This window comes from Cebidichthys violaceus, unplaced genomic scaffold, assembly GCF_023349555.1.
Source record: "Cebidichthys violaceus isolate CVI_PGR_0920_01 unplaced genomic scaffold, fCebVio1.0.p SCAF_8, whole genome shotgun sequence".
Classification (NCBI taxonomy): Eukaryota; Metazoa; Chordata; class Actinopteri; order Perciformes; family Stichaeidae; genus Cebidichthys; species Cebidichthys violaceus.
This window is the reverse complement of record NW_027176964.1, coordinates 10,576,830-10,600,741: the sequence shown is the minus strand read 5'-3', so window position 1 is coordinate 10,600,741 and position 23,912 is coordinate 10,576,830. Positions and strand designations below refer to the sequence as shown.

General features: G+C 40.9%; 1 protein-coding gene and 1 pseudogene across 1 annotated transcript; one reads left to right on the top strand and one right to left on the bottom strand.

The window, feature by feature from the left end:
* Positions 1–654: 654 nt before the first annotated feature.
* On the bottom strand, positions 655–1,828 carry LOC137892591 (general transcription factor II-I repeat domain-containing protein 2-like; annotated as a pseudogene).
* Positions 1,829–8,153: 6,325 nt separating this feature from the next.
* Positions 8,154–23,571, top strand: kiss1ra (KISS1 receptor a). Its single transcript, XM_068701596.1, has 5 exons — positions 8,154–9,205; positions 11,451–11,575; positions 18,145–18,280; positions 18,457–18,695; positions 19,851–23,571. The coding sequence occupies exons 1-5, from the start codon at positions 8,956–8,958 to the stop codon at positions 20,229–20,231; spliced, it is 1,131 nt and encodes a 376-aa protein (XP_068557697.1). The 5' UTR covers positions 8,154–8,955; the 3' UTR covers positions 20,232–23,571.
* Positions 23,572–23,912: the final 341 nt, after the last annotated feature.

Sequence of the window (23,912 nt, the reverse complement as noted above, 5' to 3'; positions counted from 1 at the left end):
TTGAAAACTTATTGAAAGAACCTTAGTGCACATATTGAACCTGGAACTAACAAGGCCTATAGAGTATTGCCTATAAAACAACATTAATTATGAAATAAATGAAATAAAAGTTATAAATAATACATAAATAAATAAAAATAAAAGTAATAAAATCAGTTTCATTAATTGCTTATGGCTCTATCTGCAGTTTTTCCAGAGTAATTTCAAGTGGAAACAGTTTCTACAGGCAAACAGCCAAAAATAATTTACTTCAAAGACAAATCAAATGTCCTGTAGTAGCAAGAGAAAAAAAAATGCAAAAATGAAACTACATTAAAAACTGAAAATGCGTCAAAGCACCGTTTGCTGCTCTGTGATGCTCCCTGGTCTGAGCCAGACACTTGGTGTCTCATCTTGGATACAAGTTCATCAATGTCTGGGGTCAGGCTCTGAGCTGAGGAAATCCTCAGGATGGAGTGAAGGTGCTCATCAGTAAGACGAGTCCGGTGTGAAGTTTTGGTCATCTTCATCAAAGAAAACAGTTGTTCACACAAGTATGTGCTGCCAAACATAGAGAGCGTTTGAGCAGCCTGGGAGCGCAGCTGGGGCATTGTGTCGGGGATGAAACGTGGAAACTCTGCAGCGCCCACAGACTCATATTTTGCCTTCAGTGTGTCACTGAAGGTGGCTTGTGATGTCACACAGGAACGCCACTTCACACAGAAACATTTTATTTCGGAGCTCTGCTGTGCCTTTCCGTTTTGATTTCCATGAACTCACAGATCTCCTCATGCAACTGGAAAAATCTTTCCAGCACCTTTCCCTGGCTTAGCCATTGCACCTCTGTGTGATAGGGCAAGTCACCATATTCTGTACCTACCTCCTCCAGAAAAGACTTGAACTGGCGGTGATTTAAACCTTTGGCTCTGATAAAGTTAACCGCTAATGTTATGATGCTCATCACATGTTCCATTTTCAAGGCTTTGCCACACAACGACTCCTGGTGTATGATGCAGTGATAAGCTGTCAACTCACTTGTAACGTTTTCCTCCTTCATCTTTTCTCGGATCCTCCCCACCAATCCACTCTTTTGACCGCACATCGCAGGCGCTCCATCTGTTGTCAGTCCCACAAGTTTATCCCACGGCAGCCCCATTTTATCTACACATCTGGACACCTCTTCAAAGAGATCTTTCCCCGTAGTTCTGCCATGCATTGGGTGTAATCCCAAAAACTCTTCTGTTAAGCACAGGCTTGAGTCCACTCCACGGATGAAAATTGACAGTTGGGCAGTATCAGAAGTGTCGGTGCTCTCATCCGCAGCAAGGGAGTATGCGATGAAATCTTTTCCCTTTCCCACAAGCTGTTGTTGGAGATTGGCAACAAGGTGACGCACACGGTCAGCAACGGTGTTTCGGCTTAGGCTCACATTTAAAAATGCTTGCCTTTTTTCTGGGCACACGGCGTCGCAAACTTTAATCATGCAGTTTTTGACAAATTCCCCCTCGGTAAAGGGCCGGGCTGATTTCGCAACCTCTGCTGCCACAATAAAACTGGCCTTAACAGCAGCCTCGCTTTGTGATTTGGCTTTAGTGAACATAGCCTGCTGTGACACCAGACTTCTTTTTAACTCCTCTACCTTCTGTAGCCTTTGTGTCGTGTCCAGATGCTTGTATCTGTCTTGGTGCTTCGTTTCATAGTGTCTTCTTATGTTGTATTCTTTCATTACAGCCACACTGTCTCCGCACAGAAGACACACAGCTTTGCTTTTTACATCCGCGAACATATACTGTGCCTCCCACCTGTCTTGAAAACTCCTGTTTTCAAATTCCACCTTTCGTTTAGCCATTTTTTGGGGAGAGGGATAGTTGAAAGTTGACACAAGTGGTATGTAATACAGACTGTGAGGCGCGCTTTCGCGGGCCCGCGAATGCGCGACGACACACGGACAGTGCATTGTGGGATTTGTAGTATTATGGTGATGCGTGCAATATACCGGCGGGCCAGCTCTAATAGTAAATAGATTTTATCATGCGGGCCAAAGATAATTCATTCACGGGCCGGATGTGGCCCGCGGGCCTTGAGTTTGACACATGTGTGCTAGTCCAACATGTCGTTAGGCTTCATGGCATCCCTGCAGACATAGTTTCGGACCGGGGTCCGCAGTTCTCATCCCAATTATGGAAGGCATTCTGTCACAAGCTCGGCGCCACGGCCAGCCTCTCCTCAGGATTTCACCCACAAACTAATGGCCAAACGGAGAGGCTGAACCAGGAGCTCGAGGCCATCCTCAGGTGCGTGACCGCATCCAATCCCTCCTCATGGAGTCGTCACCTCCCGCGGGTCGAGTACGCCCACAATTCCCACACCTCTACTGCCACCGGTCTATCCCCATTCGAGGCATTCTTGGGCTATCAGCCTCCCCTGTTCCCTAGCCAGGAGGTCGAGGTTGCAGTTCCCTCAGTTCAGAGTAATGCCCGTCGTTGTAGGCGTATGTGGAGAGAGACTCGGGCCGCGCTGCTTCGTACGGCGGAGCAGAACAAGAGAGTGGCGGATCGACGTCGTGTTCCAGCTCCGGTTTACCGTACCGGACAACCGGTTTGGCTCTCGACCAGGGACATCCCCCTACGCACTGAGTCTAGGAAGCTCTCCCCCAGATATATTGGCCCCTTCCCCATCGTCTCCATCATCAACCCGGTCACGGTAAAACTACAGTTACCTCGCTCCATGAGGATTCACCCGGTGTTTCATGTCTCTCTCCTTAAACCTGTAGTATCCAGCCCCCTAAACCCTCCTCCAGAACCCCCTCCACCCCCCCGACTCATCGAGGGGGGCCCCGTCCACACGGTCAATCACCTCCTGGATGTCCGCCGACGAGGTAGGGGGTTTCAGTACCTAGTTGACTGGGAGGGCTATGGACCGGAGGAGCGGTGCTGGGTGCCGCGATCCAGGATCTTGGATCCAGCGCTTGTACGTGACTTCCACCAGCAGAACCCCGGCAAACCAGGTGGTTCGCCAAGAGGCTCCCGTTGAGGGGGGGGTACTGTTAGGTTTTCCTGTATGCTCCAAGTGGGTGCTCCTCTGTTCTTCCCCTGTTTGGTTTGTTTTTGAGGGCCATGTGCTTATGTTTTGTTTTTGTCAGCCTACAGTTTTCATCCTCGGGTTCCGCCCTCGACCACGCCCTTCTCCTTGCGCTCAGCTGTGGGTAATTCGGATGATCAGCTCCACTTCAGCTTTCCTCCGACACACCGTCCGTCCGTCCGGTTACCTGTCTGGATTTTCGTGCCACGTGAGTCCAGATTGTCTGTTTTTAGGAGGAAGATCGCCTCTAACCCTTTTTGACTGTTCTTCTGCTCTCCTGCCGTGCTGAGTCGATCCTCGGGAATTCACCAGCGCCAAGAGGCCGATCCGGGTGGTGCCACGGAGCGCACCGATCGAGGTCCTGTTTGTTCCCCTGTCCGGACTGTTTCCAGATGTGGTTTCGGTGGAGTTTCCCTCCCGACTTCGGTTCGCTGGACACGGTGCTATAGTTTTTGTTTGTGTTTTTCTGTTTCGAACTTGTTTTTTTTAAATAAAATCCTTGGCTGGATTTAAACCTGCTGTGTGAGCGTGCATTTGGGTCCACCTACTCCACCACATAACAATTATTGTGATATCATTAGAACATTTGAGAGAGAACAATGATGCTATCTACATTCATCTTTAATTTAGTTTATTGAGCATTTTGTCTTATTTTGGCAAGATTATTACACTCACAATAAGAGTGTTTGGAGATGGAGAGAGTCCCCATAATTGTAGGTAAGTCTGTGACTAACGGTAACAAAAGAGGCGCTGATTATTTACACAGTATTATTAGTCTAATCTTAATTTTTGTGACTTTTGGTCGTTTCTTGTATTATGTTGCAGAGAGAACATTTTACAGGTGAGGTTGAAAATGGATCCTGTCTTGACTAGTTAAACTTCCTTGTAAGGTATTTTAATTACAGCATTTTAACTGAATGGAGACCTCACATGCACATTAGTTGATCCATTTCACAAGTTCTTTCAAATCTGGGTACTTTGTTTTAAAATCTAGTCGCTGCAGTGTCCTTAATTATGTGGCTTGTTTTAACCAAAGGACACTTTTATTTGGTTTTCTGATTGGGTTTTTTATGTTTTGCGTTTTTGGATGTGGGTGATCTAAAATCATTTGAAAACACATTAATTGCTCACTCTGCAAAAAGACACTTTGACCAAATCTCCATTTCCTTAGTATGCAAAATTGTTTCCATGTAACTGATTTATAAGCATAGTTTGGGTGTTTTAAAGTGGGGTTGTGTGAAGTACTTATGGACTTATTGGATTTAAAGAGAGCGTAGATACGTTTTACTTTCAGTTCAGTTCCCCGTCGGAAAAGGCTGTTTGACGGCAAGATAAAGCGGTGAAAATATTCAAAATATACCGTTCACTTTATCTGATATTGAATTGTTTTTTGGTGGGCCTTTCATTTAGTTGGCTAAAACATGTTTTGCTGCTGGTTTTGTCCACAGCAGTACATTGCAATGCTCTCATGCTCCCATGCTGAAACTGGGGGCATGCTAACCGCCATCCTCATTATTGAAATGAACCAAGAGGAAATGCTGGAAAACAGCTCTGTTATGTTTTCCAGAGCTGGGCCCGAACAATTTTGAAGATTTGAACTGGTGATACTTGCATCGCAGCCAACTCCACCACCAGTCATTGTGTTCATACACTCACTCAGACACTGTTAGCTGTCTGTGAGATTACACAATGCAGATCACATTTAAAATAAATACATTATTTCTCAAAATTATGTTGTAGGTTTTTCCTCAAACACCTAAATAGTCTTTCTAACTTCCCCTAATGGATTTAATGTTGCAGTAACTAACGTTAACTCTAGCATATTGAATAGGTTATTTATGTTGTAGATGCTTTTTTGATACCAATCAAAATAACTGTATTTAAATAGTTTTTAAAATTTTGAAATTGTAATTTTCCTTCCCTCATTCATGATGCCCCCGTGGATGGATAGCGCTCTTATAATTTCCCTTTACCGCCTATGCTTAGGGCTCGCTTTGTTCTTTCTTTGTCATAAAGTGCAACCACTGGTAAACATTGTTGAACAGTGACATCTCATGAGAGGCTCCACTTTGCCTGTGATTGTATGGTCTCATTATCCTTACAGGCCGGGGCGGACTGGGGGAAAGAAGTGGCTCGGGAGTTACTGTCAGACCAGCCCACTCAATACACGGCGTGTTGCCCACTCAATGCATCGCACGTATCGACCAGTCATGGACACATGGAATAAAATGATACTGGCTATTGTAACACTCCAAGGTAGGTATAGTTCACTAGATGAATATGCTTAACTCTGGGCTAGTATCAGATGGTTATTCGTATAACTACAGAGCCTTAAGGAATGAATGTCAGCAGAGAAAGACCACACAATAAAAAAACTGGAATCAGAAGGTAGAATTAGTATGAACTATATTGTAGAAATGAACAGAACAGAACATACGATGGGGTGTGAACATCAGTGGTATCAGTCAGTGACATGCGGTGAGGTTCGTGGCTGGTGAGGCACTGACTCGAGTCAGATTTACAAATATATGAACCCAATAGAGTAGTTTAAATCACCATTCAATTAGCAGCTTAAAACATTGACTACTGGTTGTTTCTCATATTTCATATCAGCATTCTCTACACACACATAGGTAAGGTACATATTTGATTCCACCGGGAGCGTGTGCGCCGCGATCTGCCCCACCGGGAGCGTTTCAGAAGCGGAGCGCTCGCGGCCGCCACCCGCGAAAATTGGGGGATCCCGCGATAATCTGTGTAACAACCACGGATGTATAAAGAGAACAACAAACACATAAAATGTTACTTTACCTGTCCGACGTTGAATTGCTGTTGATTTGGTCAGATTTTCCTGTTTTTGAGACATTTTTAAGCTTAGATATTTAATCTTACATTTTTGCGGTCAAAGCAAAATATAAGAAGAAGAAGAGAAGTGTAGAAGTAGAGCAACGACACTTCAAGCATAAACCCGACCCGTGGGCTCTCGCACGCCCCCTTCATTGAGGCAGAGGTACTGTTTGCCTCCCCTCTGTGCTTTTTCACTGCGGTTTAATGTCAGATCAGCAACACTAAATACGTTCTACTCCTACGTGAAATACAGGAAAGCAAGGACATATACAAGTGTCTACAGATATTACAGTGGTGACAAACAATAAGAAAGCAAAAGGCACGCGCTCAACCCAGTTAGTGAGGGATTCACAATCTGAGGTGAAGAACAGCTCGTCGCTGCCTCACCTCACGTGTCTCCTCTGTTTGAACAGGACATGCACTAATTCAGCGATTTTGATGATACAAATGCTTGAAATGATTGGAATCATACAGAAATTACATTTATAGCACAGATCAGTAGAGAAATATTAATTTCTTAAACTCTGACAGAAGAGAAATATTAATTTCTTAATTTCTTAAACTCTGCTTCACCTGCCTTCTCTGATCGCACGTCCCTAGTATCAGTAGTGTTGCATTCTGGGTGTGTGATATTGTGTGTGTGTGTGTGTGTGTGTGTGTGTGTGTGTGTTGGGGTGTTGAAGGTGCATAACAAAACAATAAGCTTCACCTTTAAAGGATTTACGTTTTGTTGCCGGTGCCATGATGCCGACTCGCGCTCAAAAACGGCTTCTTCTTGTGAGCGAGTGACGCAAGTGTTGAGTAGGCTAGAGTGATTGACATTTAATAACACCTAAAACAAAGTTAGACTGACGGAAGAGATTAGATGAGTAAAGAAGATGGAAACCATGAGTGTGAATACAGATCGCGAGGAGTAGTATAAATCTCAGTCAGTGATTGTTTACTATAGGTATTAGAGTATATTTAACGTGTTCTGTGAAGCATAGAATTTAGTCGGTGCCAGCGAAGTTGAAGGGAGGGCCGGTTAGTGATGGAGGTGGGCTAGTAATGGACCAGCCCAATCCCGTCGGCCTACTGTGAATTTCCCCGGTATTCCCTATGGCCAGCCCACCCCTGCTTACAGGAGATAACTACCACTTTAACATGATTGCTTTTGTTTTTTTGTAAAAATAGGCTGCATGGAACATGGGAGAAAAATATGTATCTTCAACCTTGCTATAACATATTCAGCACAGCATAAAATCTTTGTTCCAAAAGAGAAAAATAACCATTTTGAAGGTGTGCATGGAGCTAAATGTAAACACGTAAAAACTGACTTACCAAAAAATCAACTTGTGTAACAAATAATATTCATAAAAAAAAAGAAAGAAGCTGTATTTAGACGTGCCAGTGCTGGTACCCTGGTATTGTTCTCACTGGCATGATTTGCCAGTAATCCATGCCACTGGGTTTTTTCCACACAGCATCCATGCAGCTTTTACCTGCAGCTGCAGATAAAGGCAACAAACAACGCCAAAGGGGTGTTAAATCTGGATGCAGTCAGCCGTAGAGGACAGAGGATTCATGATCCTCAAACTGCTTTAGTACTGCTGTTACCATTTCTTGTTTTCTTTTATATTACCAATCATTTCAGACAGAAAATGTGACGCCAGCTGAATGTCTGTTGCTGACAATCTTAAAGAGTGTGTGTCATTCTTCTGACGGGGCCCTTGGCAAAAGGAATCAGGATGTTGTTTTTTTAGTAAATAGGTCGTTCTAAGCCTGTAAAGGTGCAGGAAAGCAAATAGCAAATATCTTCAAATCTGCATATTTGTTCACAATTCTTCTTTTTATTCTATCTAGCCATAGTTGGGTTTTGGGCTGATCTTCAGGTCCAACACATGGACAAAAATATTAGCAATAATACTTTCAGAAATTGAACTATATAGAAGCTTACAGGGTGAGATGAAACCTGTTGATATTTCCGGTCTACACTCTTTCTGTGTGGAGGTATGCTATTTATGTTAGCTGCAGGAGTTACGCTATCGTAATTCCCTGCAGAACAGAATGAGAAGAGATAAAGGAAGAGTGCGTTTCTTTTGGCAAATCGTTACAAAAAGAAGGATTGGGGGATAACGTTGCTAGGAGACCCTGACATCAGCTACTTATCCCAGAATCATGCTCACCGTGAGTGTGTGTGTGTGTGTGTTTGCGCACATCCTCTCCCCCCTGCGTCTGTGTGTCCTTGCTCTTGCTCGTACTATAAAGCCGTCAGCATCTTCTCCGCTCTGTTCTCTGCTCGAGTAAAGTCAAGGCTAAATTACAGTCAACTCAGATGTGCCTGGAGAATGAACAGCGGACGAATCGACACTCTGAACACACTGAACCTCACTTCAGGGAAGAACAGAAAGGTGAAAACAAACTCAAGGAAGCTGCGAGCACAGTGGATTGTTTGTCTTTGGGTATTTGACGACCGAGCTCATAGAGGACATCTGTCTGCCTCTCAGCGTACGCTCTGCACCTCGTGAGCAACACAGCTTTAAAGCTCTGAGGAGGTAGAAGGGCAGTTTTCATCCAGCCTGATCCGAGGACAAGAAGAAAAGAAGCACTTCCTCCTCTCTCAATCGCCTTCTATTCCATTGTGTCCCCTCGGTCATTATGTTTCTGCTCTGGGCAATGAAATTATCAACTCTTCACGACTTCAGGGGTCTTTGTCCCATCATGTCTGTGCCTCTTTTTACTCTGCCTCCTCCATACTCCCACCTTTTCATTCACAACGCAGACTTTTCCCTGTGAAACTGCTTTCTTTCATTCCTCCATTTTTTTTCTTTCAAAATTCAGTTTTTCCTCAGACACACACATATTTTGCACAACTCCCTTGCCTGATCTTTTCCCCCTTATTTACCTCTCCTCTTTCACCATTTTTGACTATCCGTTTTTCTCTCCTATATCCTGAGGGCACCCAGGACTCAGTGGCTGACCACATACTCATTCTCTCTCCTAATCGCCACCTCTCCTCCGCGCTTTTTCTTTCACCTCCCTCGCAATTATCCTTCCTGTCCTGTCACAATGTACTCCTCTGAGGAACTCTGGAACACCACCGAGAAGGTATGGATCAACGGCTCCAAGACAAACTTCTCTCTGCGAAGACATGGGGAAGACGAGGAGGAGGAAGATCAGCACCCTTTCCTCACAGACGCCTGGCTGGTCCCCCTCTTCTTCTCCCTCATCATGCTGGTTGGACTGGTGGGCAACTCTCTGGTTATATATGTAATTTCCAAACACAGGCAGATGAGGACGGCAACCAACTTCTACATAGGTGAGGAAGAGAAAAATAAACTGCATTCAAACACAACATGCTTACTTTGTCATGAACTCCCAGTGTATTAACTTCAAATAGAACCTATAGATATTTCATGCAAGTCTCTTTCATCTGTCTAGAAACGCTTCATTGCATGCCAACAGTGGGTTCAAAAGAACTTCAGGGGCACCCGAGGGAGCTGAATGTAATTTCAATGTACACTTTGTCCAATTACCAAACAGCTGTGAGTAAAAATGTACATGGCAATTACGTGTTTCATAAAAAAAAGGCTTTACTTTCACCATGAGGGTGAGAGACAGGTACCCAGATGCTCACTGAATTTGAAACTCTAAACACGTGGAATAATTATCTGCCGAGAGTGTTTTGGAGACCTTGCTGCATTCAATTTGGAAAAATTGACTTGTGCAGGTAAATAATTTTCTATGGCTGAAGAGCTCAGGGCTTAAAATTTTTCGCTTGTTTGCGCTTATTTGCGCTCAGCAGCTCTGCGGATGATGCACTTCATTATTTATACTTAGCTTTACATTTATTGACACATGAATTTACCTCAAACAAGCCATTACAACTTTTTGTGCAATTTAGATATTTTTTTTAAATTGCCAGCGTTTCCATTCAGATTTTTTTAATTCACAAATTAAAAGTGCACATAAAAACAGGTGGGTGGACAGATGTCATTAATCTCAGGTGTATCAAGTAAAACAAGAGAAATCAAAGGAGTGCATCGATCATGCACTGGCCCCACGTCTCCTGTGGTTTTCAGTGCGCTGACTTGAATCCTGGGTGATTGATTTCTGTTGTTAAAGTCAGTTACAGCACGTCTGAAGGAGCTTTGCAGTCACCCGTCACTTGAGAAGAACGGTGACTAATTGAGGTTAAGTCAGCAGGAGATAAGAATTAAAATAATAAAACAAATAAAGTAATAAATAAGCATTTCACATAGATACATGTATGGAAAATAGCTTGTCTGTTTTGTGCGAATCTGTGATTTACCGTTTACCATTTCTGTCTCTGTTTGCATATTGCACCGTGTATGTGTCATGAATTTAATCTTGGATAATGTGCCATGGCCACAGCATTGAATCAGTTTAATATTCAGCAGCATTAGATTAGCGGCTGCACCATCTGCCCACCCTTTCAACATAATGGGCCAGCTACTATAACGGGATTAGATCAGTGGGTAAAGCAAATAGGAAACAGTGTGTGGCGTATTTGTCAGAATGAGAAATACACTACACACTAAATCTAGAAAAAAGGAAAAGCAAGATCAGACTGCAACCTCTGCTTAGTGCTCTATCTAAACATACATTTGCATTTTTGTGTATATTCATATGTAGATAATGGGTAGGCAATGAGGATTTAAATAGGCAGTTTGCATGTTTTTGCACGTCTGTGTGTGTAGGTGTTCTGTAGGACCTGTTGTCAATCCATCAACAGTTTCTCTACAGCACCTCATCAAGTAAACACGTGCTGAATTTGAAGTACGAGCTTAGTACTTGACATCAAACGCAACAGATTCACCTTACATACCATATAGCTTTTTTAGAGTCACCAAACATAATCAGAGACAACCCTAAAACAACAGTTCAATTATCAAAACTAAACATAATCACCTTCAGTAAGGTATTATTTACTGCATGGGAGTTGCACAGGATTGCATTAGCAAATGTTGCTTGTCGTTATGTCAACTCCTGGTAGATACAAATATATTTAGGATTTGGTTCAGTAAAGTTATGCATGATGTAATACATAATTATTGACCATCACATTGTTTTGCACCAGTTTAAAGGGCTCCATGTCAGAGTCCATGTGAAAATCAGCACAATCAAACTATGGCGCTCCTCTGCGGTCGCAGTGAACACATGGCCATGTTTAAACGTGTTTTATGATGTAATTATTACATTATTACATCATTACTACATCATATCCTACCGATACAGGCATCACATCAGAGAACAAGGACAAACTGTGTATTTTGTTTTGACTTGGAGAACTTGTTGCATGGAATACAAAAAAAACAGCAAATATTTATGTTTGAGATGAACAAGACAACTTTTGGCATATTGCTAGAAAAATTACTTGTTTATTGATTTTTAACAGTGCATTGTGTCCCTCTTTGTCAGGTAATTAAAAGTATATCCACAGATATAGTTGTCTGTCCGATATTTCCTTGACACAACTGTAGGTACGCCATCTGTTAAACACTGCACACCAGAATCCTGTATGTTGTTTTCTCTTTGTGCAGCAAACCTGGCTGCCACTGACATAATTTTCTTGGTGTGCTGCGTCCCCTTCACTGCCACCCTCTATCCTCTCCCTGGATGGATCTTTGGCAACTTCATGTGCAAATTTGTTGCCTTTCTACAGCAGGTAAAAGCATGACTAATATTTTACAATCATAATTACATTTTTCCTGGCTCAAAAATGTGGATTCACACACAAAGACGTATTATTTTGCTGTGCTTTCTAGAAAGGGGAATGAAACCAAGACATTTATGCTCTTAAGTTGATCAAACCCTGATAATATTATAATTATAATATTATGATTAAATACATCTACCTACAGCAATGACATTCAGGACCATTTTAGGTATAACCAGACACCCTTCACCATGATCAACAAAATGTGCACTGACTTCATGACTCATAGAAAACTCATCTTTTAAATCCTCTCAAGGAGGTCACAGTCTGTCTTTTTAAAATTCCAGTTAAGGTTTAGAAATCTTCTATCCGAGATGTTGCATTTATTGACGTTTTTTCAAAAGAGTTTAATTTACATAGTTGACAGATGATGACAGTCAGATGTCCAAGCAACTACCAAACTCCAGCAGGAAAAAAAAGCACAGGAGGGGAAGCATAAAACAGCAGCAACCATTTAGAGAGACCAAAATGTTTCTACAAGTTGTAGTAGCACACAATTTAAAGAAATATTTAGACACCATCTGACCTAGAAGTCAAGTCGCACCAACTTGGGGGATGCTTTAAGCAAAGATGTTGAGCCTTGAGGCAGAGCCGTAGACTATATATATATAAGAAGTGGACGTATTCGTCGAGACTTCACCTATTGGTTTGTCCCGCCCTAAAGCATACCCTGCTTTATGGTCTATTTTACTCTAAATGGGACAATGAGTTACAAAATGAACATCATGTTGTATTGAAGAAGGCTTGAAATGAGCGATTGAGACAATAAACTCATGCTTACAATGTTTACTGAAGTAATAAATCAAGTGAGAAGTAGAGTCATTGTCTCATAGACCCCCATACAATTAAACATCTTTTTGCAACCAGAGGAGTAACCCCCTGCTGGCCATTAGAAAGAAGGCACTTCTGCATTGACTTCACGCTTCAAGAACAGGAGGTTGCCGCCTGGCCAGCGCTTCCTCCTTGTTTTTCTTTGACCAATGCACAACTAAAGGAATGACAGCTCTATGTGTTGTTCCCTTGCATGCATGTTGGACAAAAGCTTATTATGTGTAAGAATTAATTCATTTTTTTGGCCACTTGGAGACAATGCTAATTAACTGTAAACACAGCACTGACATATTATCAACAGGGGTCACATGTTCACAAAGATGTTTTATCCTTGTACTGTATGTGGAACATTTGACTTGTTTTTGTCGTTATTTCAAACCCACCTACTTACAGGAGGTGAATCAATCAATCAGCTGCGCACAATGCGTAGTTCTCAGTTGAAGAAGCAGCTTAAAGTGTGGATAAATGCGTCATTAAGGAGAAGCCAAGCAAAGATAGCGACCTGTTGACTTCATGCAGCTTATTTCAAAGAGGATAGCCAATTCAAATATGCTTAAACCCACAGCGTGAGGCAAATATGTGCGTCAAGCTCAGTCAGACATTAAAAACCCACGTTTCACGATTACACTGTAATTACACTTTATTAACATGCACTAATAGCTGTGGAGGACTGAAAATGTGCTCTGTTTTCACCCAGACCCAAGTAGCTTGACAAGGCCATACTGTCACTGAGGATCATACAGAAGTGGGGGATTGCCGCGGAACCTGTTTCGTTAATAAGTAACATGTCAAGAAATACAAAATCTAGACAGAACTCATTCATTTTAAAGCTAGAAGGGAGGAGGAGATGGTCTTCTCTGATGAAGACATTTTCTTTTGAATGCAGAATGAAAAGATGTTCACGACTAATTTAAGAATTAAAGAGGAAGATGTCAGTCTGAGAGGCGGCCCAACAAAACAGGCAGGGAGGCAGAAAGGCTAAAAGCATTTTTAATTGAAAACACAGGATTTAGTTTATGCATCTAAACATGGAGTCTAAGACGTTGTGAGCTTGTCTTTGGTGAAACAATGACTTGAAAACGATTGAACCCAAATCTTCTCTTTTTGGAAAAGCAATTTTCTGTTTCATCCAACCATCTTCTGTGTCTTTCATCAACCAACCCGGCATGTTAAAATATCTTAATCAGTTTCTATAAAGGGAGACCTGACACTTTTTATTGCTTTTTTGGTCTCAGTCGCATTCATTTGTCCAAGAAATATTGACTGTTATCCTGAGTAGTGTCACAAAATGTCCACATTTGAATAAACACATTAAAAAGGGAAACTGCTGTGTTGACATCCATCATCAGTCTCTGTGAAAGCAACATTGCATGACAGATTGCCCTTCTATTGTTACTACTTCATATAGTACAACTGATTGTACCACACAAGGAAACAACCAAGGGCTTGGTAGGATTATTGATAGTCTCAGCAACTACTTTAGAAACTGGCACCAAAATGTGGCACGCTGGCAGATTACATTTGGACAGAGTCATATTGATTGAACAGATATAAATTGTATCAATCTTCTCATCTAAATCTCATCAAGAAAGCAAAAAAGAATAATTACCAAATTGTTAACTATTCCTTTATAGCCGTCTAGAACGTTTCAGGTCTACCACAACATACGTGACTATGAAAACAGAAGAAGTCCTTGCCAAGTCTTTGCACACAAAATGTTGAACCATCACTTAGTAATGCCACTAAGTGATGATAGTATTAAACTTACATCCCTATACAGCGTGGTGTGCAAGATCCATATGACTCCAAGTTCGGCTCAGAAAAACAGCAAGAAAGAACCCAAAAGCACGACTCACAGGCAGACAAGTTAAGATCACTCTTCACGTTTACTTTATAAAAAACAGCCACAGGTCAAAACCAGGTCTTGGCAGTCATGAACAGGCAAATTTATACAGAAAGATGCAAGTAGAAAATCCTCAGTGGATCCGGCAGGCAGAACAGCGGCGGGAAAGCTAGGGTGGATGCAAACTAGACAATCTGGCAAAGATAGATAATATATACTGCAAGACTAATGAGAGAAGTGGCAGGTGAAGGGAATGGCGGGAGAAGGGGTTACTGCAGGTCAGGAGGATCTGGATCTGAGATGACAGGAGCAACCGGTTTCCGATTCCCAACTCATCACATACGGACAGTTGGTCAGGACCCCCTTGGCGTCACTTAGGTTTAGGCAACAAAACTACTTCAGTGACGTAGGTTACATTAAGTAAGTGACAGAAGCTAAGTACATTACGTAAAATACTTACATAACCTAAAAATAAGTTAATGTTGACTTCTGGTTTTACACGGGTCCATGTTTGTTTGACCCATCCAGCCCACCACCTTCCCTATTCAGACATTGATGCTCCTTATACGTCACCTGACTTTCTGAGCACTTGCCACAGATGGGTTTACTTTGGAGTTTCCTCCTGCATCGGTATCAGACGCAGAGGGCCGTGACAAAACATACCGACGTTTTGTCACATCTTTTATAACGATTTTGCTCGCGAGAGTTAATATATCACAGGGAAAACAGCAGGCTACAGGAGCTGCCTGTAGTCTTGCCACAACTAATTAGCATACATGAATTTTTAAATTGATAAATAATATACACTGAAACTACACAGCATATGGACTTATTTTTTTTTAATCCCAAGGGAACAATGGGGAATGAGAGAAAGAGTCACAGTGGAAACCAGCTATCCATCAATCATGTCCAACTGTATGTGTTCTCCAAAACAACGTTAAGCTTTCAAACTTTGGTTGCAAAAATCACCTCTCCACACACATATTTTCTAATATTCATGCAACCAGTGGGACAAAACTGTTTTTTTGTTCTATCTTCTGCAGACATCTGTGGATGTTGTTAGATTTGACACTGCGTGTCTCTGTCTGTTGTTTCCTCTTCCTTATTTTGGTGCAAGAAATTTTAACCAATCTCAAATTCAACATTTATTGAAACAGGTGTTACTGTTTCAGACACAAGACACAATGAATTCCAGTTTGTTCACAATAAATACATCTGCCCACTGTCTGTGATTTACAGATGAGTAAAGCAACTTGTTTTGTACTGCAGTGAAGGTTGATAACATGTTTTTCTCTCCATAACAGAAAGATAAAAAGAAGTGCAATTGTTGCTTCTCATATAGACTTTACAGAAGATACTGTCACTTGCATTTGTTCCTATATCCCCTTTGAAAGTGAGGAGCCACATCACTCCTTTCATTTTTATTTCTGGTTCACATTGAATGACTTTGCATCTTCAACAATTGGATCCAAGGGATATTTCTACTTTCACACCACTTACATTGTCATCTCTATTCTGAGAGAAGACCTTGAGTACATACAGTATAGCTTCTCTTTGAGATTCTACAGTTTGAATCACTTATGTTGTGTTGAGGTTACAGAAGTAACCATAATGGGCCGTGATTCAAACAGGTCCTCTCCAACCAGTATTTTACATCAGTAGAGATTAGATAGTTTTTATTTTAATGAATATTAAAAGTGATGGCCTGGATAAATCAGTTTTCTTCAAAGCTGCATATGTCAAACTGCATTTTCAATAATTGTAAAAGATCAAAAGAAAAATGCAGAGGCCCTACTAGACTATATTATGTTGTCTTATTCTTTATTCTCTATTGAAAGGAGTGTCTGCAAAGCAGTAAATGTATATATCTTGCACATATATCTCCCATTCCTTTGAATAGACATTATGCATTGAAGATAACGGGGGTAGTGTGTTCTTACTGCACCAGGCATCTTTAAAATGGAGGGATTGCGCTACCCTCTTCCTCAGTGGCCTCAACATTGAACTCATCATGTCCCCTTTCTGACTCTCTCATCATATCCCTTGAAACACTGATGTGCTGCTCCAAACATGGAGGGTAATGGCATCACAGTCGCACATAAGAGCAGGAGAGAGAAAGGTAGAGGCAGATACCTCGACATAAGAGGACTATTTGGAAAAGAGCATGGAGAGAACTTCTGACCCCCTCATTTGTCACTGCTGCTGCTGCACACATTTCAAAGCAATGTGGACAAGCTTGCCTACTTGTAACACAGAGCCTCAGAGGTCTGTGCATTTGAAATAAAGATTTTTGTGAAGAGGATGAAAGGTCTTGCTTGTTTTCTGTTTCATCCTGCTCTACTGAAAATCGATGTACAGATGTGTATGAAAGGAAAGCAACAATAGAGACTTAAGCCAAGAGGGATTTCTAGAACATAATCTGCAGGTGATGTTACATGAAATTTTAGAGACTGTGGTTTCTGTGTGAGTCATATTTTGAAAGTACCTAAACATTTCTGTTGCAACATGAATTCCACATTATGCCTGAAATTAACATTCTGATGTGTCTGCCTTTAATTGAATCAAGCACCATTGAGCACTATTAAAATTAAATTGAATGATTTGTTCATATGCTAATTAGAAATACTTACTGCAAATGCAGCCTCCGCTCTGCTTCCTATCCCTCTGTATGCTGTTCCTTTCTCACACTTCAGTTTAAAAGAGCTCTCTCTTTTTGCTTCTTAATGAGGGGTGATTGAATACAAGGGTGGATGCACAAGACACCATTAGAAAGATGGTGGCCAACTGCTGTTGCAATTAGGCCACCCAAACTAATTAAAAGTTTGTGATACAGGCTCTCTGAGATAACAGCTTAATCTAGTAGTTTGTGCAGAAATTGTGGAATATATCTTGTAAAAGCATATTATTTGTATGTCTGGAAATAATCACTAACATTTAACATCTGTCTTACTATTTGCTACATGAGCTTCTTTTTTTTTTTTAAACACAGTGTTTGGCAAAGTCTCTGTGGATAAATCCATAGGGTTGTCCACAGGAAGTACTGCATTTATTTTAAATAGAAACTGTGATTTGTGGTTATCAGACATAAAGAAAATTAATGGCTGTACAACATAGATTCAAACTGAAATTTCAAGGACAGAGTGGCCACTTTAGAATAAGTGGTTCATCTTGTTACAACTGTTGGACTTGAAATACCAAATATATACGGAAATAGTCTGGAACAAATCAGGTTCAGTTTCAGGTTCAGATGGCTGAAAAGCAGCAAGAAATAGGCTGGTTATATACTGAAGGGCTAGTGAGGGAAAGTGAAAACAGGTGAGAAGGTGAATGAGAGGCGTCAGGTGACTGGGACAGGTGGGACAGTCCGAGGGCATCTGGTGGATAGATGTAAAATGGCAAACGCATGCTGGGGAAGTGAGAATGTGGCTAAAGGGAGGGACAGAGAGGCAGTTTAAATTTAAGCAGGACTGAGGCCAACTTTGGCTGCGGAAGAATAGTCGAAAAAGTGAGTCCTATGTGATGGTTTAGGCAACAAAATGTTAGGAAAAGATTGACAATCTTCACGATAACGTAAGCCCTGTGAGGGCCTAAACATAAAATAGTTTGAACATGCTTAGTTGCTACTGGTGGATATTGGAAAAATATGTTGTCAGTGGAAGTTTTGCCGACACGTAAATTAAAATGTCCTCATTGTGCCACTATAGAGTGTTCCTATTCTCTCCAAATATTTTTGCTATTTCAAATTAATTGGATAAAAGTTAAATTTATTGACTACAGGGGATGGAAGTTGGGGTTTGCAGAACAGAATATGTGTAAATCATGTGTGTTTTACTGTCTTTGCCAGGTGACAGTCCAAGCCACCTGCATCACTCTGACAGCTATGAGCGGGGACCGCTGTTACGTCACCGTCTATCCTCTGAAATCTCTCCGCCACCGCACCCCAAGAGTAGCCATGATTGTCAGCATCTGCATTTGGATTGGTACGTCGTGCTCATTTAATGAAAATTACTCTCCCACCATTTCCTCTAAGTACATCAAATCTTTCTTTTTTAATGAATTCGCCACAGAGTTAATGAGTAATTAAGACCACTTGAATATAAAGTTGTCAAGGGAAATAGCTTGCATGATGAACTAACACAATCCTTGTGCTTCGCAGGCTCCTTCGTTCTGTCTACCCCAATTTTAATGTACCAGCGTATAGAGGAGGGTTACTGGTACGGCCCGAGGCAGTACTGCATGGAGAGATTCCCCTCAAAGACACACGAGAGGGCTTTCATCCTCTATCAGTTTATTGCTGCCTACTTGCTGCCTGTCCTCACGATCTCCTTCTGCTACACTCTGATGGTGAAGAGGGTGGGCCAGCCCACTGTGGAGCCTGTCGATAACAACTATCAGGTATGAACAAGGTTTGTTTTGTTTGGATTTCCGCTTAATATTCCTTGACTTGGCTTTAAAGATTTGACTGTAAGCTCTTGCTTCTAATTGTCAGCTAATTAAAAGTTAGAAAAGGTCTTTTCTTTTCTTCTCTGGTGACACTACCTTTCCCTTCATAGTGTTTTTTTTCTTGCTTTGATATTTGCTGTCTTTGAAAAGCAGTCTTTTAAAGCAGCTTTAATGGATTAAATGTTACTCATAATAACAAACCCAGAGAGAACTAACCAACTCTGCTTTTCCCTTTAGCTTTATTGTTTTAGTTTTACAGCCTGTATCTTCAATATCTGGTCAACACTCCTCACTCAAATGGTTTTCATCAGCAGTCTTTTGTTTTAGTGAATTATATTTAAAAACCAACTATACACTACCAGCTCAGCACCAAATGACATGCAGAAAAAGTTTAGCGACCAGCTAATGACCATTTAGCAGCATTAAGTAGCTAATGAAACCTAAAAGGAGAGTGAATATTGGACTTCATCAGGTGGCCAGACACATCCTGACAGACCAACACATTCTCACACTAATGCCTCAAATTACGTAGCTTCCTCAGTGGCACTAAGCTTCAAACTATGAAGCTCTTCGTACCCCTGTAGCGTCAGTTTTGGACTTCAATATACGCTCGTTACATCGCATCTTTACAAAATGTCAAGCTTATTTTTCATTTCAAACGGGAAACCCAAGAGCTCTCTCTTAAACAAAAGTCCTATGTTTGTCTAGAGCTGTATTTTCATAATGAGACACTTTTTTCGGTTAAATCCTTAATAGGTCCAGTTGGTTTCTAGTTAGCTTATCGCTAACGTTTGTACAGGGGTACATTGCCTTTTAATAAACACAGATTGCACAAAACAGTCTAGTGGTCAACTTTACGCATGCAAGCATCGGGTGACCGTGGCTAAGTGGAGAGCAGGGCTGCCTTTCAATCAGAGGATCGGTGGTTCGATCCCTGGCTCCTGCTCTACTAGTCTCATGTCAATGTGTCCTTGAGCAAGACACTTAACCCCAAAAAGTGTGTAGATAGATACTGAATTGTAAGTCGCTTTGGATAAAAGCATCTGCTAAATGACTGTAATGTAATGCAACACAAGGTGAAAATTCAATTATTCTTCTCCTCCTCAGGTCAACCTCCTGTCTGAGAGAACTATCAGTATCAGGAGCAAAGTCTCCAAGATGGTGGTAGTAATCGTCCTCCTCTTCGCCATTTGCTGGGGTCCCATTCAGATCTTCGTCCTCTTCCAATCTTTCCATCCTAACTACCAGCCCAACTACGCCACATACAAGATAAAGACATGGGCCAACTGCATGTCCTACGCCAACTCATCAGTCAACCCCATAGTTTATGGATTCATGGGAGCCACCTTCCAAAAGTCCTTCAGGAAGACCTTCCCGTTTCTGTTCAAGCACAAGGTCAGAGATAGCAGCATGGCTTCCAGGACTGCCAACGCTGAGATCAAGTTCGTTGCTGCTGAAGAAGGCAACAATAACAATGCAACAAATTGAATCTGACAATTAAAAACAGCAACAATGACATTATTGCTTGTATCCAGAGCAATCGCTGCAAGAAGAAAGAACAATCTCCAGCCATGGGTTCATTGTGTGAATGTCTTCAAGGAGCAACTGGCTGATTGCAAAAGGACAGACCTTGTTTGACACATTTTTGTTACGTTAATAAATACAACTAATTAAAGATTTTATTTGGGGAAACAGAGATTCATAATACAGATGGACACAAACAGTGTTTGGCACAATATATCACCTGTTTGACAGTCAAGGCCAGGCAGTGTTGGCACATTACATCATCCATCGTGCTGCCAAACACCACAGCCAAATAACAGAGGACAGCCATACACATCTGATGACGAGAGAGTAAACCTTTGCCTGAAAGCTGCCCGGCATGAGTCCTAATACTATAATCCCTGTAAGATCCTGGCTGACAAGGTCTGCAGCTTTGGTATACACCATTCATTATTTGGACAGCTGAGGATATTTTGTATTCTGAGACACATGAGAATATGGTATTTTGGAAATGACAATGGACAATTAATACACAAGAACAGATGCCTATGGACATGTTTTGTTTCTTCAATTTGCTCCTTTCTCTGGAGAAAAAGAGAGAAATTCAAGAGACTCTTTCTGTATCTGTCATTCTGGGAAGCAGCTAACACTGTAATATTTCTTAAAGGAATAGTTTGACATGGTGGGAAATAAACCTTTGCCCTTTCTTGCGGAGCGTTAAACAAGAAGATTGTGACCGCTTTCATGAAAGTGCTTCACTTTCACGCAAATGCTAAATATGAAGCGAGAGCCAGGAGGTGATTAGCTTAGCTTAGCGTAGAGACTGGAAACAGGGGGAAACAGCTAACCTGGTTCATACAAAGATCAAAAAAGCACCTGCAAAGATTATAAAGTAATACATATTGAATTTGTTTAACCAGGTAGTTGTTCATCAAGAAACAGAATATACCAAGGTGTTAATAGGCATATTTTTTTTAACTTTAGACAGAACCAATTCCCCCTATTTCCACCCTTTACGGTAAGATGAATCATATTGAAGTTGTTATGATTAACAGTTTCCAACTTGTATATAGTGTTAATTTCATTTCTTTTGCAAGTTGTAATAACAATTTATTTTGAACATCTCATTTAGCAATTAACAATACAGAAAGTCTGACATTTAATGTATTTCCAGCCACATTTAATTGATGTGATTTGTCAGTTCACGTTTTTTTAATCCTCAAATTAACTTTGTAACCATAAAACCGTCTTCAGTTGTTTAGTTGTGAATGCTGCATTAACACACTTTTGTGTGTTCACAATATTGTGTGGCTAATTTTGCAAATACTTCACTGTTGTCCGTCTCAAGTGGGGTAGATTATGATGGAGGTTAGAAGGATGTTTTATGTTTCTTTTTTTTCCCTCCACAATAACAGTAAACTCAGGATAACATGGGGTTAAAGTTTCTTTTTGGTCAGAATCCAACAAAACAAAAGCCAGCATCCAACTGAATGTGAGTTTCTCTGCTGTCAAATGTGATATGTGGGAGCTGGCTGATGCAGGGGTTATGACCGGTGAGGCATGGACAGTGTTTACCTTTCTTTTGTGTCCCACACACAAACATTCACACCTTCCTCATACATTGCCATGCACATGCACTTTCAACCGGTACATCCAGGTGTTGTTTATTGGAATCAGTTGTCACATCTTTGAGAAACACCCTTGTATGATCTTGTCAGGCTGACTAAATTCCAAATGGTGGAGGTGACCCATATGGCCTGTTTCCTGTTGTGAGATGGAAATAAAGCCCATCATTGTTATTACATCTACAGGAACCCTGCCAGCTCATTACACTCTAGATGCTTTCCTTTTCTTTTCATCCCACACAGTGACTTTCAAAATCAGGACTTCATAGAAAATCTGTTAATGTAATTCTCATTTGAATTTTAGATGCTGTGAGACTTCATCAGGACTCCACTTGAATTACATCAAAGCGTCTTGAAAACCTGAGTGCTTTTGGCTGCCATAATTAGACATAAATAGTTAACAAAAGCTCTCGTTAATTGAGATATGAATTGCGTTTTCCTACGAAAGTCCAGCAACACCTGTCAATTTCCGCTCATTACACGCATACTGTCTTTAACTTCCGTATTCACAGGAAACAGCTTAGTTAGGTTTAGGCAAAGAAAACTACTAGATCGTAGTTTGGGTTAAAATAACTGGAAGTGGCGATACTTAGGTTCAGAAGTTACGTGACTAAGAAATCGACGTTCACTTCTAATTTCACATGCGGCACGAACAGCAGTCTCCTGGGGGAAAGACCAGTTTTGGTTTGACATATCCACCTACCCTCCCTCCCTCCCTTGGTTATATTTAATAATACATCATGTTTTGGGTTAAAAGAAGTATGTTGATTTTGGTTCAACACAGGACATGAACACCAGTCTCCTGTGTACAAGTCTTGTGTCTTCCCTACATGGACGTTCACAGTCTTTGATTAAATGTACTTATTAAGTCTATGAAAATATGTTCCCTCGCAACGTTAACGAGCACAGATTAATTGAATAGAAAAGTTGTTGTTTTTGGAGACCAGGCTGAATTATATGTACCCCTGAAGACAGATATACATTGTAACCATACAAATTAAGTTTTACTTATTTTTTCTTTTAAAAGCACTTTGACTTTAATTTCATTCAAATGAGTTTCTCTCTGAAAGTAGGAAGGGATAAGACCTCCATCTATAATTATGATCTTAGTCTACAAAAAGCAAGGTCCCTCAGTTTCATCTGCAAATTAAAAATGGAATATATGCCATTGTATTAAGTGCACTGCAGAGCCATTTATTTTAGCCGAGTGCTTTTGTAAAACATGTCTTGAGATGATTGTTGCTTTTTAACATATGTTAATTGTGCTGCATTTATTCCAAAGAGTGTATTGCACATCCATTAGGACTGAGGTCATCAATAATATGTAGTTTTCTACTTCACATTAAGTATTCTCTTGTATCATTTATTCTGACATTGTGATTCTAATAAATGTCTGTTCTTGTTTGGAAATATCTTCACTAAAGCTTAAACCTTGAACAATGAAACAGAGTGACCACTACATGTTTGGGTTGGCCAAACAACTTGAGCAGTAGTGAGGATTTGATCATTTCTCAGGGTATTGTGAAATCCTGTCTGTAGTAAGTTTACTTTGAATTTTTGACCAGAGGGACTAATAGAACCATTTTAAACTGAAACTAATTTTGTTGGCGGCGATCATGCATTATCCTGCAAACAGTGATGTTGCTATCGCAGAGCGCTGCATAGTTTTTAATTAGCTGAATTCATGCTTTTCATTTGTACTGGAAATCATCATGAAATAATGTTTTTCTTTATTGTCGCCCATTAAAGAAAAAAAAAAAAAAAGACTTGTCTGCTAACTGGTTGATTTTATTTGAGTAATTATTAGAGTCTACTAAGTGCATCAATTGTCTGCAGTAGAGTTGAAAATAGAAGCAGAAATTACAACAAAGGGCCCTTTCACATTGGCTTTTACTCTTGCATTGATTATTAGTATACGTAATAGGATGTATGGATTTAATTGGATGTATAATGTGGGGGAATCGTATCATTTTAGGGATTCAGCTCATGCTGTTTTACAATATTTGGATCCACAGAAAAGTTTTGGTGGTAAAAGACAAGT

Bases quoted from the DNA above. Each gene is read 5' to 3' on its own strand.
- kiss1ra (XM_068701596.1), top strand. From the start codon at position 8,956: ATGTACTCCTCTGAGGAACTCTGGAACACCACCGAGAAGGTATGGATC. The intron at 9,206-11,450 runs GTGAGGAAGAGA...CTCTTTGTGCAG, and splicing joins GGCAACCAACTTCTACATAG to CAAACCTGGCTGCCACTGAC. The intron at 18,281-18,456 runs GTACGTCGTGCT...TGTGCTTCGCAG, and splicing joins CAGCATCTGCATTTGGATTG to GCTCCTTCGTTCTGTCTACC.